General features: G+C 48.3%; 1 protein-coding gene across 1 annotated transcript in view; it reads left to right on the top strand.

Moving 5' to 3' along the window:
* The window catches only part of cfap74 (cilia and flagella associated protein 74), a 44,561-nt gene that overhangs the window by 7,012 nt on the left and 22,549 nt on the right, over positions 1–15,000 (top strand). Inside the window, exons 9-18 of the mRNA XM_056593609.1 lie at positions 1,258–1,449; positions 2,046–2,164; positions 7,326–7,392; positions 7,842–7,931; positions 8,567–8,779; positions 9,678–9,726; positions 9,888–9,994; positions 10,040–10,096; positions 11,660–11,782; positions 12,254–12,375. Coding sequence (XP_056449584.1) covers positions 1,258–1,449; positions 2,046–2,164; positions 7,326–7,392; positions 7,842–7,931; positions 8,567–8,779; positions 9,678–9,726; positions 9,888–9,994; positions 10,040–10,096; positions 11,660–11,782; positions 12,254–12,375 — 1,139 coding nt within the window. The remainder of the gene's footprint in view (positions 1–1,257; positions 1,450–2,045; positions 2,165–7,325; positions 7,393–7,841; positions 7,932–8,566; positions 8,780–9,677; positions 9,727–9,887; positions 9,995–10,039; positions 10,097–11,659; positions 11,783–12,253; positions 12,376–15,000) is intronic.

Below are 15,000 nucleotides of genomic sequence, written 5' to 3'. Positions count from 1 at the left end.
TTAACACAGACGGTGTCATAGCGTAACGTTCCACCACCGTCTCCTGTGAACATGCTGTTGCTCTTGATAAGCAGTTTCACGTGTGTGCGCCACATCAGTAGGATTCTCGACTGGGCTCGAACTTTGATGCACTGCACACGGTGCGTTTGTGAACGTTTCCTCGCTGGATGGGAGTGTCCATGTGTCCTCCTTTTTTTAACGGAGAAGAAGAAAAAATTAGCTGCGCCGGCCCACTTTGCAGCGTGATCCAGTTCCTCCCCCCCCCCCCCCCCCCGTCGTTGCTTCCTGTCTTCCCCAGCGATGCGTGCCAGCCTACCCAGAAGGCACTGCAGCCCTCCCAGAAGGGTAGCTTTTAGAGCTGCGCAGGCCAAAGTTCTACAAACGCAGAGCTCTGCAAAAGCAGCCCTCTTCTTGATAAGATGCCCGTCAACCTGGGATTCTGCAGGCCTGTGTGTGTGTGTAGCTGTGTGTGCACATGCGTGTTTGTGTGTGTGTGTTTGTGTGGGGGATGGATGGGTCCGGTGGAGGGGGGGGTGGGGGGGGGGGAAGTAGAAGCCCAAACCTGTCTCAGTCCTTGGTGAGGTTGTCAAAATACTGTACCTGCCAAGCACCCAAAGTACACACAAGCACACACACGTGCACGCAAGCACAAAAACGTGCACACGCACACAAACGTGCGCACGTGCACAGTAACACGCAAACACGGTTGATTGTTGCTGGAGAGCCCAAAGGCTGATGCTGTCATCATTCTAAATCTCATCATTTCACCTATAATCCATATTGTTCTAATGCTGATTGACAATGTTGTTTATAATCAGCTTTGAACAGGCAGTGGCGCCAGGCAATGCCTGTGTGAGGCTCCACCCCCTGGTGAATGTGGGATGGGGAGCTGGGCGAGATGGAGATTTGCTCAGAGCAGCTGCTGGCTAATTAAAAGGCGTCATGAGGGGAACTGCTAGACCACTGCATGGACACTGGGCAGCTCCATTCGGGAGTCCTCCCTTTGACCGCTACTTCGGCTAGGAGCTTCTGGTCAGGTGTTTTCGCTTCCAGGCCCTGCAGTGCTCTTCAGACACCATACCGACACACTGATACGTATCTATATGTCACGCCACAACTCAAAACCAAGGGCATGGTTGTGCAGAGACCAATTTGATTCCGAGATGTGCCTATCCCGCCTGCCGCACCCACCCAAGGATTGTTAATGTGGTACTTGAGAGTCAGACAACCATCTATGGATCTCCCTCATGGTGACAGAAGTCCCCCGGGGGAGACGCTGTGGTCGAGTGGCAGCTGGGGGCGGCCAGGTCAGCGGTGCCGGGACAGCCTGCTCTGAAGCCCAGCCGGCCCACCAGCGCGCCCAGCGCCAGGCCCAGCAGAAGGGCGGTGTGTGGGAGAGAACCGAAGGGGCCGCCCTTTATCAGCAGACCGGAGCCCATCCACTTTAAGGTACGCCACCGATAGCTTCTGCTCTGACAAAAACAAAGCAGCGTCTCTTCGCACCGCTGGTATCTTAGCCCTCTCTGATTCGCCAGTCAGGTCGATGTGAAGGTGACGTATTATACCGCCAGGTGTGAGTGTGATTAGCCGTTACAAGCCGTCTTGAATACTGCCTCTTCTGACATCAGAGGTGGGCGTGTCCACCTTGATGTATGACGGATAGATGAGCAACGTTTGTTACAGTCCACTGGGTAGGCTGGTAGACTGATCTTTCCAGCATACATCTAGGTGGCCACGCCCACTTGCGGTGTCAGAAGAGTCCGGTTTTCAAAAAGACTTGTAAAGGCTAATCACACTCACACCTGGTGGTATAATATGTCAACTTTAATGTGTCTAGCCCTTAATCCCAGAAACCATCTCAACGGGCTTCACAGGCCCACATCACACGCAACCCCCTCTAATGCCATCGGCCCTCTGAAAGGGCAAGGAAAAACTCCCGGAATGCTAACGAATGCTAATACTCCTGAATGCTAACTGGTGTATTAGCGCTTGCTGATGGCAGCATCATCATCTCGTGCTACTGATCACCAAATGCCTTGTTGCAGGACTTTGAGGTGGGCAAGACGTACAGGAAGAAGGTGGTCCTGACCAACGCCGGCTACGCCACTAACCACTGCAGGCTCCTGGGAGTGTCCGCTCACCTCACAGAGTTCCTCTCCATCAGGTGAGCTCTGAGTGGCGTGGAACACGTTGGGCTGGAACAGCTGGTCTGGCGCTCTGATGGTACCGAAAAGGGGTCTTAGGGGTGTGTGTGCTGGCCTGTGTGTGTGTTTAAGAATACAGCAGTTTTCAGTCTCACTCCCGTCAGATGTCAAAAGAAAATGAGGTGATGGTAAACAAAAGGAAGCATACATACTGTTTATACCAGCTGCAATCACTGAGATCTCTCCTCTCCCCATGCACACTCAGGATAGTGAGTCACTCACTGTTATAGCAATGTTGGCTCTCTCTCTCTCATGGGCTCTCTCTCTCTGTCTGTCTGTCTCTCTCACTCTCCCTGTCTCTCTCTCTCACTCTCAGTCGTGCTCTCTTTTTCAATATCTCCTTCTCTTCTTCTCTCTTTCTCCTTCTCTCTCAATCTTTCCCTCTTTTACGTTCTCTGACTTTCTCTCCTTCTCTTTCTTTTGGGTCATATTTGGGACCTAAATAGATTCACAACACACATGTCTGCTCACAAATGCAAACCCTATGGAACGCCTATCATTTAGGTCCACTCCAGTTAATAGTTGAAGGTTGGATATCAATGCATTTTCCTTATGTTTGTATACACAAACAATTTCTAATGAAGACGAAAGCATATAATCCTATTATTAGCACAGTCGGATTAGCATGTGCCTTTATTGACAATAAGACACGGAGAGACACTTGGCTCTGCGTGCGCTCCTCTCTCTCCTCTGTTCCTAAGCTACAGTCGCTGAGGTGGACACCCTAACGGAGCTCCCCTAGCAACCGTCGTCAAGCTGTAGTACACACTCACACACTACTGAGGAGCGCCTGCCAACCAAGGCATATCCTACAGGTCACTCCGAGACCAGTCATCCTGAGGCAGGTGGGGGGGTCATATGCCCGAGGAGGGGCCATTTAGCCAAGATGAGGACATCAAACCCAGAACCTTTCACGCATGCATTCTTACAACCCGGCCCACTTGACTATGCCCGCCCCCACAAAGCAGCTATAAGCATACAAGTGAGCACCTACTCACTCGGGGGCTGACTCTCTGGTCTTACGCAACGGCAGAGACTCTTGAGAGGTCTCGAGAATCCTGCTATTATTATTATTTATCTTAATCATCCTCCTCACCGTCATCGTCATCATCATCACCACCATCATCATCAACCTAATCATCAGATGAAGCTTCTATGTCACCTTGAGGTATTTTTAAACGTTCCATAATAGCACAAACCATGTGGATCATATCTGTCCCCAGACCTCGCCCCCCCCGCCCCCCCATGTTCTCTCTCCCCCCCCCCCACCGTCTCATCACAGTCTAATAGCCATGGCCCGAGGATAAACGTCTTGGGTCTCCCCCCAATCGACCTAGTTAGACTAATAGACCACCGTCGCAATCAGCCCCCCCACCCCCAACCCCACCCACCCCCGCCCACTAGTGTTCTCTTCATCTCCCAGGCACACTGTGGGGGCAGAAGGGGTGACCGTGGGACCCAGCAGGGGGACACAGAGACTTGGACCTGGAGCCTCATTTTGGGCTTCTGCAACAATCCCCCCCCTCCCACCCACCCCACTAAGCTAAAAATGACTCTCTCTTCCCCCTCATCCCTAGCGTAGCATGGCGTGTGTGTGGGTGTGTGTGTTTGTTTGGGTGTGTGTGCGTACATGTGGGTTTCGGTGTGCGTGTGCGTGTGTGTGTGTCTGTGTGTGTGTGTGTGTGTGTGTGTGTGTGTGTGTGTGTGTGTGTGTGTGTGTGTGTGTGTGTGTGTGTGCGTTTGTCTGTGTGTGTGTGTGTTTGTGTGTGTGTGTGTGTGTGTGAACCGAACAGGCTGCTGTATCTCCCCCCTGCTAGGATGTGCCACAAGGCAGCTCAGGCTTGCCAGCCCTGGTTGACAAGAGCATTCCGTCGAAGCAGTGTGTGTGTGTGTGTGTATTTGTGTGGTTTGTGGGTGTGTGTACATGCGTGTGTCAGAGTGTGTGGCCTTATGCGTGTCTATGTTGCTGTGTTTTTCTTTCAACCTCCTGCACACCGATTCGAGGCGAACCCAGCATTAAAAATAATAGGCTGACTGACTGTCATGGGAGGGGTGAAATGCAGCGCTGTGCTCCCTGGTGAAGCCACCTCAGAACTCACACGAGCACCTCGCTGCTGGTTCCATTGGCCTCATCCTAAGCAATATCTCCGTCCACTTTGTTGATGCTAGAGCACATATGACGCGTGCGATGGAATACAGAGCCGGTATAAATAAAACTCATCCGTCAAAGTCGCCTTCTGCATTGCGGCACTGCACTGGAACAGGAGGCAGTTAGCACGAGCGAGTTTTAGCTCTGTTGAGCTCTAAGTGGCCATTGATTCAATGTATGTCGATGGGCGAGCGATCGCGATCTTTAACTGAACACTGCATCAGTTAGCGCTGGTGTGCTCACGGGCCCCATCCTGGAGCTGTGGCGTAGCGTAGCTGTAGCTTACTGCACCGGTGGATGTATGGCCTCATTTAAAGCACTCTATATAGCCCTCTCTGATGGGCTTTCTCTCATTGTTTTACTCCTCGTGCTCACTCCATCTTAACTCCCAGGTGAACTGCTCTCTTTATTTCCTTCTCTTTATTTTGTGCTGAATAAAGGCGTGCAGATGATGGTAGGACCTGCTGTAACAGCGTGGTGGAGGAGTTGGTGGTGGAGGTGATGGTGGTGGAGGTCTTGGTGATGGTGGTGGAGGTGTTGGTGATGGAAGGAGCAGGAAGTGGCTGTGGTGGAGGTTGAGGAGGAGACGGCGCCGGAGGAGGCGGTCTCCTATGAAGCGTATTAATTGGTTGCGAGCTCTCAGGACGTTCCCTAGGACTGCCAACCAGCCCACTGCGGCTGGGAGCTCTTCCAACCCGCTCCAGATGACCGTCCTTGACCGTCCAAAACGCTGGCACCAATGGCACTAAACATAGACGTGTAGTATAGTGTAACCAGAGGAAACACCACCCCCATGTCTCAGTGCACCAAGCCAAACTAACAGAGAGCTCTATCACCAGGCAACAAGGAAGACTACCCTGTGAAAATGAACCGCCCGTCCATGCATCCACTTCTTTATACTTACAAAAGACATAGACACAACATTAAAAGAAACCTTTAGTGTCAGCTTTATAACACTTGCTCCTACGTATTAACTAAGATACCATGTGATAACATCGTTAGTATCGTCAGTTATTTATAGGACACAGAACATGCTGTATGAATTCACCAAGGCATACCACAAAAATAGCTGTGATATGAAAGTACAGGTGGTAACGTTGCTTGTCTATATCGGGAGCCTCGTGCCTCTTGTGTTTTCCAATCGTTTTCTGAGCGGTTGCATTTTAAACAGCCTCCCGCCTACTGAAGCTCTGTGGTTGCTATCGATCGGCTCACCCCGCACCTCGCTCAGAGTTCTGCGTGGAGCCTCACGTTCTCCAGCTCTCCAGGGGAACTCAGAGTCCACAAGTAAACACGGCCCACTGTGTTGCCTTTTGGACAAAACCTTTTTAAATAGTTGCATCTTTTAGGAATAGAAGAAATAATAGAGAAGATGAGATGCATGAACGTGGCATGCAGAATTATTGGACGCAACTTCGATACAGTTGAAATGTCTTTCCCTCATCGGCTATGCAAAGCGTTATACAATTATAACGTGTTTATTGCCATTGGGATCAAGTGATAGCTTCTTTATTTCTGACAGGTTCCACTTGTTTCTATCTGTTGTTAAAAAGGTACTTTTTTTTTGCAAGAAAAACCAGCTTGATATTCTAAAAAAAAACACTGTGGTACGCCCACACACCGTGTCTGGAAATAATTCAGTGTGCTGCTCATTCTGCCTCTGATACTAGCTACTAGGCTGGCATCATGCATATTCTATTATTTAACTATCTGTTTGTATCTTTATCTATTTATCAATCGGCCTGTCTTTCTTTCTATCTTCAATCTTCTGTTGTCTATCGTCTTTCTTCTTACTGTATGATCGTCTCTATTGTGAGTTGTTTTCTCCCGGTTGCAATGGCATGAACGATTATTATAATTTTTTATTTTTGGAGCATCCAAACAACCTTTTTGTCTGTGGAGAGACTTGGATGAAAGCACAAAGTGTGCTTTAAACGGGGTGTTGAGTGCACACCACCGGACGGGAATCAGTAGATACTGAACAGCCTAACTGATTATGTATACAGACTGTGGCCCGTAGTTGGAGCTGGCACACAAAAACAATGAAAAAATGAGGCAGGCTCACATTTCCCATTACTGCAGCGGGCAGGTTTACACTGCGATGTGCAAATCCAGCTTCATCTTTCACCCCTGACCCTGCTGTTTCACTGGCTGCTCTCTTCCTCTGAGTGTACTCTTCCTCTCTCTCTCTCTCTCTCTCTCTCTCTCTCTCTCTCTCTCTCTCTCTCTCTCTCTCTCTCTCTCTCTCTCTCTCTCGCTCTCTCTCTCCCCCTCCCTCTCACTGCAGGGGCGATTCTGGTTTGCCCGTTGCTATGGATATCATGTTCATCCCTCTGGTTGGGTTTCCACGGTATTGCTGCAAACAACTGTGGGGGTGCAGCCGTGAACAGACCTTTGTGCGCACACACACACACACACACACACACACACACACACACACACACACACACACACACACACACACACACACACACACACACACACACACACACACACACACACACACACACACACACAACCCATCACGATTTGATGTGTGCTGCCTTCCTCCACAGTATTCTTCCCTGACATTGTTTACTCTGAGTTGGTCAGGAAGGATTTTCTTTCTTTTTTTTTCATTTCCTCTAATGGATGTCCCTGCAAACTGTACCTTATAATAAACGCTGGCTTTCACACCGACTTCACCTCCAGCGTTGCACAACTGCCATTGCTTGTGTTTACTATTCAGGCATTTAGCAAAGTGACTTACTGGGAACAGTTTCTAGATACAGATCCTTAAAGAGCAGGTAGGGCGTGAGGGAATGTGGTTCAGGGATGCCCATGGGTACACTTCAGGCATCAGGGTTTAAACCCAGAACCTTCCCGGGGTGAATCACACACCCTTACAACTCAACGTAGTCTGCTGAACAGAGGTGGTGTTTCGTAATCGATGAGGTAATGTTGGTGACGTTTTCCTTTCATCTGTCGCTCAGCTTCAATCCTCCGGGGGCGATGTCAGCCGGAATGTCATGTGACCTGCAGGCTGTGTTTCACCCCATGGTCAGTCCTCCTCAGCTGTGTGATGTCATACCCATTCATCGTCTCGCCATCTCTCACAAGGCACTCCTCTTGGTCACAACACTCATCATTAAAATCATCATTATAATCCTTAACCAAAAACTTCAACTATCAGAGACTGTATGTATGTAGGAGGTTTTTCCTCTGCAATATTGCTATCTTCGAAAGGATATCATATGGGGAGCACTGCCTCCAACTGTGTAACAACTAACAAGGATAGTTGTTACACAGGATGAGATTAAGAACAGGAAAATGGAGCAGAAAATGTTTTCTGATGTTCTTTAATACATGCAGTTTGTTTTTTTATCAACTCTTAACTTTAAAAAGTGGACTGCCTCGTGTTTTTCCTCTTCCAAAACACAACCTGTTTGTTTGGTTCAGTACCACGTGGCCGGCGGGCATTCACAGACCTCTGTGTCCTATCAATCTAGATCAACCAGGATCTGGAGGGAAAGGTCCTGTTTGAGTCGAACTCCGGACCCTTCTCTCTCTCCGTCAGCTGCACCACCAAGAAGTGTGAGGTCAGTAGCAGACACTGGACAGAGACGCCCAGTTCCTGTCTAACTGCCTTTGGCCATCTTGGATCTAAACGATAGCTGGCTTGGTTGGCTAGGGAGAGAGAGATTGAGAGGGAGAGGAGAGAGTAATAGTTCTGAATGGATGCTGGTTTCGGTTAACTGGCGGGTTGGCTGGTTGGCTGTTTATGTTAACTGATTCCATTCTATGAAACTAGCTTGTTTCTAGAACCAAGATGGAACCAAGATGGCCACAAGGTGAATTAAAAGGCACATTATACAGACACACAGATTATGTACACATTTCATTTCATTTCTTTCAGTGAGTGATTTCATTTGATGTCTTATAAACCTACAAGTAATATAGTTTAGCATTATTGTTTATCGATAACTTCTCAAATTGTGCTATTTAAGAATACTGCAAAAGGTGGGCAATGGACACCTGAAAATGACTATTAATTGACATCAGGGCCCAGTGAAGCAGAATTTAAATATAAATGTAACATATAAACCGAGCAGTACTGCTCAGTAAAGGCCATACACTGGATGCAGCCGGTATCAGCCGACCCACCCAAAGACCAAGTAAAGCTTGTGCTATTGGTCTTGTCTGTAATGAGGACCTCATCCTCTCTCCACCTCAGCTCCAGGTGGACGTCGACCTGCTGGACTTCGGCACCCACGTGGTGGGCCAGACTATTTCCCGGACCCTCACCCTGATCAACAGGGGGGCTCTGGGCACCCATTTTACCCTGGAGCCCTCCTCGCGTGCCTCTGCGCATCGCAGACCAGAGAGTAGCCCTGGCCCACCCTCACAGCAGCCTTCCACCACTGAGGACGCCGGGACACAGCAACAGGTGGGGAGGTCACGGCTGTTCACTGTGTTCCCTGTCCAAGGCTCGTTCCTGGAAGGGTTGTATTTATCAATCGAAAACAACGAGTGTTCATGCTAACTTCCATCTTACCTCACAATAACAGTCCATTGTAATACAGTCAATTGTAAAATATGTAAACGCAAGACTGCATGATTAGTTTAGAAAGAGTCACCTTAGTTGTGTGAGGCAGCGACAGCACAATTCACGTTTAGGGTTGCAGAAAATTATGCAACATTTGATTTAGTATAATTGCTTAAAATGGTTATAGCTCAGCCCAAGATATACTCGTTTCGTTCCAAGCCTTTCGTCTAGACTTTTCCCTTTCGTTCAACTTTATTCTCTTTCTCAATGTTAATACAGTGAACCTGAACAAGATTCAATCTTAGAAGTCGCAAAATACAAATGACACGCATAGGTTGGCACACTCACTAAATGACAAGGCCCCCCTTGGCTACGGTTGTGTGAGATCAAACAGCTACACCGCTTATGACTTCTGTTCTGTGTGAACGGAGCCGATTTGGATCCATCTATCTCCTGTACAGCAGACTGTGGGGGGGGGGGGGGTGTTCAAGTAAGTTCTTTGTTCCAGGAGGGGAGCATTTCATGGTTCAACTGCTTTACCAGACTGCTCTCATCTGGAGAATTAGACACAATATCCAAAAGTTAGATTGCAGCATTGCCACATGAGTTTGGGGAACTCATATTTTTGTTATATTTAGTAGTGGAGCAGAATTTCTTATCAAGAGCAATTTACAGTGAATTCAGATAGCTGTCTCTACAGGTAGGCTGCGGACGGAATCGAACCCAGTGGCTTTTGGATGGGAGTCTAGCTACTACACTATGTATTGGGTTTACACCATATTTATGTGTCTCCTTCAAGACTTCCCAAGAGCCTGAGGAGCCAAGGACTCAGAACCAGTCATCTTCAGGTACACACACATGTGCACACAGGCGCACACGCACATACACACACACACAAGCCCAAAAAATCTTTAGCATGGATATCAGGAAGGAACATTTCTATCCATACTTCAACATCAATTTGTTGTTGTGTCTGTGTGTTCCTGTGGGCACATGTGTGCGTGTGTAGCTGTGTCAGAGGCATCAGGTCCAGAAGCTGGTCGGGTGTCTGACCCACCTCCTGGATCCGGGTCTGCCGAGGGGGCTGGCTTTGCTGAGGTGGACCCCCAGGAGCAGGCTACTCCCCTTGGAGAGGAGAAGGAGGAGGAGGAGGAGGAGGAGGAGGAGGAGGAGGAGGAGGACACCTCCGCCGACACCAGCGACATCTGCTTAGGAGAGGTACCGAGGGAGAACCAGAGCATCCGGACTGCGTCCACCGTTTAGCATCGCCGCCACTGTCCCATTCTGCACCCTGTCTGGCAGATTGTGACAGACGGCCCCAGGTCCAAAGTGGGCTTGAAGAGACACGGACCGCTGTTTCACTGCCGATACCATAAAGTCTCAGTGGTCAACTTTAAGTAGGCTTTAAATATGGAGTGCCAATTCAATTAAATCTGTTACTTTTACTGCGCCTGAACAGCAGGGTATGTCATTCGAGGCCATCAGAGCGGTAGAGGAACATACATAGACGCCAGCATTGCATTGCATGTGACATAGAGTTGTCCCATGAATCTGATGTCCAATCTCGCTTTATATGGGTCACGGGTCTTGAGTCACAAAACCCACACTGAGGAACGAAAAGGTGTGTGCAATCGTTGCGTGTGTCTCTGTTTGTCCCGAATGCGGCCGCTAACCTGGTTGACGGTCCAGAATGATGCAGACATCTCCAACATCTCCTGTTTTTGTATCGTGCCAGACGTTGAAAGCTGGTTGTTGATTGGCCGGCGCCATCGGAAAACATCTGTGGACCCTAATTGCCCCTCATGTTGCATCCTGCAAGAAAACATCCCACATCCCGTTCCACCCCATAGAGAAACACATTACACCGATCGCATTTAGTGTGCGCTGTTATCACTCTCTCTCTCTCTCTCTCTCTCTCTCTCTCTCTCTCTCTCTCTCTCTCTCTCTCTCTCTCTCTCTCTCTCTCATTTTCTACTCTTCTTTTCTCGTCTCTGCTACTGCTGCCAGTGTTTCACGCCCGGCAGTGGAATTGCTTGTAGCGGGCTCATTAGGCCCCTGTAGGGGGGGTAATAGAGAGAGAGAGAGAGAGAGAGAGAGAGAGAGAGAGAGAGAGAGAGAGAGAGGGGGAGAGGGGGAGAGGGGGAGAGAGAGAGAGAGAGAGGGGGAGAGAGGGGGAGAGAGAGAGAGAGAGAGAGAGAGAGAGAGAGAGAGAGAGAGAGAGAGAGAGAGAGAGAGAGAGAGAGAGAGTAATAGTTCTAGTTCTGCATGCACTGGCGCGATGACAGCCATCACGGTGATTGTCACTCTGATTGATCTGCTCACATTTCTTGGGAATGGAGGCTGGTTTCAGGTAAATGGCGGGTTGGCTCGTCTGGCTTTTAAAGCCCGCTGTTATACTGATTTGGATTCTGTGTTTAAAATAAATTATTTCCATTTCATTTATTTTTGTTTTGAATGCCCCCTCCCTTGGGATTAGCATGTTGTAGGAGATAGCAATGAAGCTAAAGTGAAGCTCGGAAATAATATAAAGCGAATACCTTCTGATGGAGATGTGGTCCTATTGTAGGTATAAACAAGGCGGATACTGTGTCTGTCACACATATTACACAAAGAAAAGCTGAATCCACTGACAGATCTGTCACCGTCAATGACCGTCAATGTTTGTGTTGTTCACACCAAAGATGTGTCCCTCATCCTTCTCGTTATTGTCAGAGAGAGTGGAGCGAGGATTCTGAATAGCACCGTACCTTTCTCTGTGCTTTGTGACTTCCCCTCCCTCAGGTGAGATCAGGGCCGATCGGTCCTTTTGACAAGGTCCTTCTGGAGGTCCTCTTCACCCCCACCTCTCCAGGGGAGGCCCGGCTGGACTTCCACATCCGCTTCTCCGACGAGACCTGTTCACCTGTGAGTCTGGTTCAAGAGGAGCCAACCAAACAGTATAAACAAACCTCTCTGGCAGAACCAAACACAGGCTATGCAGTAGATGAGTGTCTAATTGGTTGAAATTCTCTTTGTATTTAAACCAATCAGAGGTTGGCTCTGTAGTTTGCATCAGGTTGTGGTTCAGACCTACTTCATTAGCGTCCATGCTGGTAAGCCAGGTGGGCAAACCTTCTAAAACCTTTGGAAACCATGACAACTCGCTCTATTATTTTTAGTTCTGCATTCCATTTCCTCGACCAGGCAGCATTGAGAATGCATTTCCATTGAGTTCTCCCTCTTTTCTAAATATTTTAGTATCACATTGTTCTCACTGATTGCTGAGCAGGACTCCCTCTCACTAAACATGGCCCGTGTTCGATGTGTGCCCCATGGATCCCTTCCCCAAGCGTCCCAGGTTCGGTATCGATAAAGTGCGTGATATGTCGTCCCCAGATCCCCGTCAGAGTGAAAGGAGCGGCGTTGGACGTCCCGGTGTGGCTGCCCCAGCCCAACGTCGACCTGAACATCTGCATGTTCGAGCGCCTCTATCAGGATACCATCGTGGTAAACAGCAGGTGGGTGCACACGTGGAAACGTTATCAACAGCGGCAACGCTGACGATAACGACCTGAGGGAAGAACCAGAGATTGTGTCCCGCTTGACCGAGACAAATAATACGCAGTGGCTGCCCTAGCGTAGCTGGATTTATGATATTGGGTTTATAATATGATAATATGAAACTGCCTCAGTCTCAGTCTTTAGTCTCTGCTAAGCGGAGAGGTATTTTCACAGCCAAACAGCTCCCGGAAATCCCTTTCAAATTAACAGCGCTGTCGGCTTACGTCCCAGTCTGCCACGGGATCGAGCTTCATCACCTAGCTCTGTGCTGTCACGTGGTACTGGCACTTCTGATGGTACATAACGCTGTTATTGGACTGATGGTAATATAACGTGTTAATGCAAGGACGTTACCACCATGAAATAATGGTCATAATAAACAAATACCAATGCTAACATTGGTACTCATAAATATGTATCATATTTTAAATAGAGTATGCAAAGTAGAAGCCTTGTCATAGTCAGTGATACTTACCGTATATTGGTATTCATCGTTTCTAGAAATGAATAGTTTCATATTTTAGAAGATAGTGAAGTGAAACTAATACGATCCCTAAGTCTCAGAACTAAGTATTATTAAAACGTGTATAAGTCAAGGTTATCTATCAGTGTCACAGGGTGAAGGGTATTTATATTCATGTATGCGTTCTACGGAACAACACAAGTACATTTTGATCCTGATAATGTGATTGGTGGTGAGTACGCCCACGGCCAAGGGGTTAAGAGCAGGGTGAGGAGGTGTGTGTGTGTGTGTGTGTGTGTGTGTGTGTGTGTGTGTGTGTGTGTGTGTGTGTGTGTGTGTCTCTCTACTACAGTCAGTCTTTCCGTCACGTCATCCCCCTCCTCTTCCTCCTCCTCCCCCTCTGTGGGAGGGAGGGAGGGAGGGAGGGAGGGAGGGAGGGAGAGAAGGGGGGGGATTTGTGACAAACCGCCATCTGGTGGACCGGCAGCATTCGGGATCATGTGATCGCGCTAGTATGAAGATGATGATGATGATATGATGACGGCGTCAGCGTGAGACGGGAGCGTCACGGAAAATAAAGCGGCGTGCTTAACAGAGCGGCGCACGCCAACATGGCGCACCTCGCAGTCGCCGTGGTCTACTCCCCTCGTGATCGCTGTTGTCGGGGGCAACCGACACGCGGTAGCGAGGGGATGGACTTCCTCCTCGCTCTGTTCACGTTCCCGTGGGGGAGAATCATAGCATCATCTTACGTATACAGTATCCTCGAGTAACTTCTGCTTTCCAAAAAATGAACAAAATGATCACCAAGCTCTCTGGGGAAGAAGTTTCATTTCATGACAATAAGGACTGCAGTAGTCTGGTGAATTAAAATAAAGACAATGGTGCCGCCTGAGGAAAGTTTAGCAATCTACAGAGCAATCAGAAATGCTGACTGAAAATCTATTAAGAGAAATGTATTGTGTTTAGTTTACTTGGAGCAAGATTCAGCAAGAGCGAAGAGAGAAGAGTCACTCTGATCGGATGGAGTTTTTTGGAACAACGTCGGACCACAACCAGAAATAAATGAATTCCCAGCCAAGGCCAGGCTGATATGCAAAGCACAAATCGCTGATATAAATGTATATTCTAAAAGTCTTTCAGGCGCACAGAACTGCGTATTTTGTGTTGGAAGGTATTCATAAAGTTTGCTAGTGTGTGGCCAGAAAACTTCAAATCAAAATGAGTAGTCATGACAGCAAATACTGTCCCAAAAACACTGATATACTTCAATATAATATCTAATATATACACGTATATAAATATGTATTCTGGCAGAAATGGTCCAATGCTTGACAAAGATCTAACTTGGGTTAATGAGCCGGTGGTTTGGACGCAGAAGGTTCCGAACAGCCCAGTTTTGTGTGTTTGCCATTTCAAACGCCCTCCCTGCTGTTGCATGCTGAGTGTTTAGCTAGAGGCATTTTGTTCCAAGCTAATGCCAGCCATGTAAAGACGGGAGCCTTTATTCCTTCTTCACACTACCGTCCTGTCCTCAGTTCCCCCCCCCTCACCCATACCTACAAATACACACACACAGACACATACACACACTCACACCTGCAACTATACACTCTCTCACACACACACACTTACCTACAATGACACACGCACACACCTGCCCTTTTTTTTCACAACTTCTTAAATGTTATCGCCACAAAATGTGACGATCGGTCCAAGTCGATAAACAGTTTGGTTATTTTTAGTGTTTTACAGGTGATGGCCGCTTCGTCGTGTTTCCAATCAGTAAGGAATGAGACACGAGGCAGCGGCGTTTCACCAGCGAGGCTGTCTCGGGTGGTTTGAACAGGGCTTCCTCGGGGTAGTCGCGGTGAAAGTGAAAGTGTGCACACGTAGGTCACTGCTCATCATTGTCTTTCTCTACCGTTTTATAAGCGTAGCTCTGTGATCACCAGCGTCGTCTGACCAGTTTAGTAACAGAGGTGCGTTCTGTCTGACCGTTTCCTCTCCTTCGTATATTAATTTCTGTGCTTGTGATTATTCTTTCGCAGATCGGGTGGGTGGATCCCCCCAGCATATGTTTTATCTTTGAACCGAGAGTTTTCGTATAAAACAATAA

Source organism: Gadus chalcogrammus, chromosome 1 (assembly GCF_026213295.1).
Source record: "Gadus chalcogrammus isolate NIFS_2021 chromosome 1, NIFS_Gcha_1.0, whole genome shotgun sequence".
Lineage (NCBI taxonomy): Eukaryota > Metazoa > Chordata > Actinopteri > Gadiformes > Gadidae > Gadus > Gadus chalcogrammus.
This window is presented reverse-complemented; position numbering and strand designations above follow the sequence as displayed.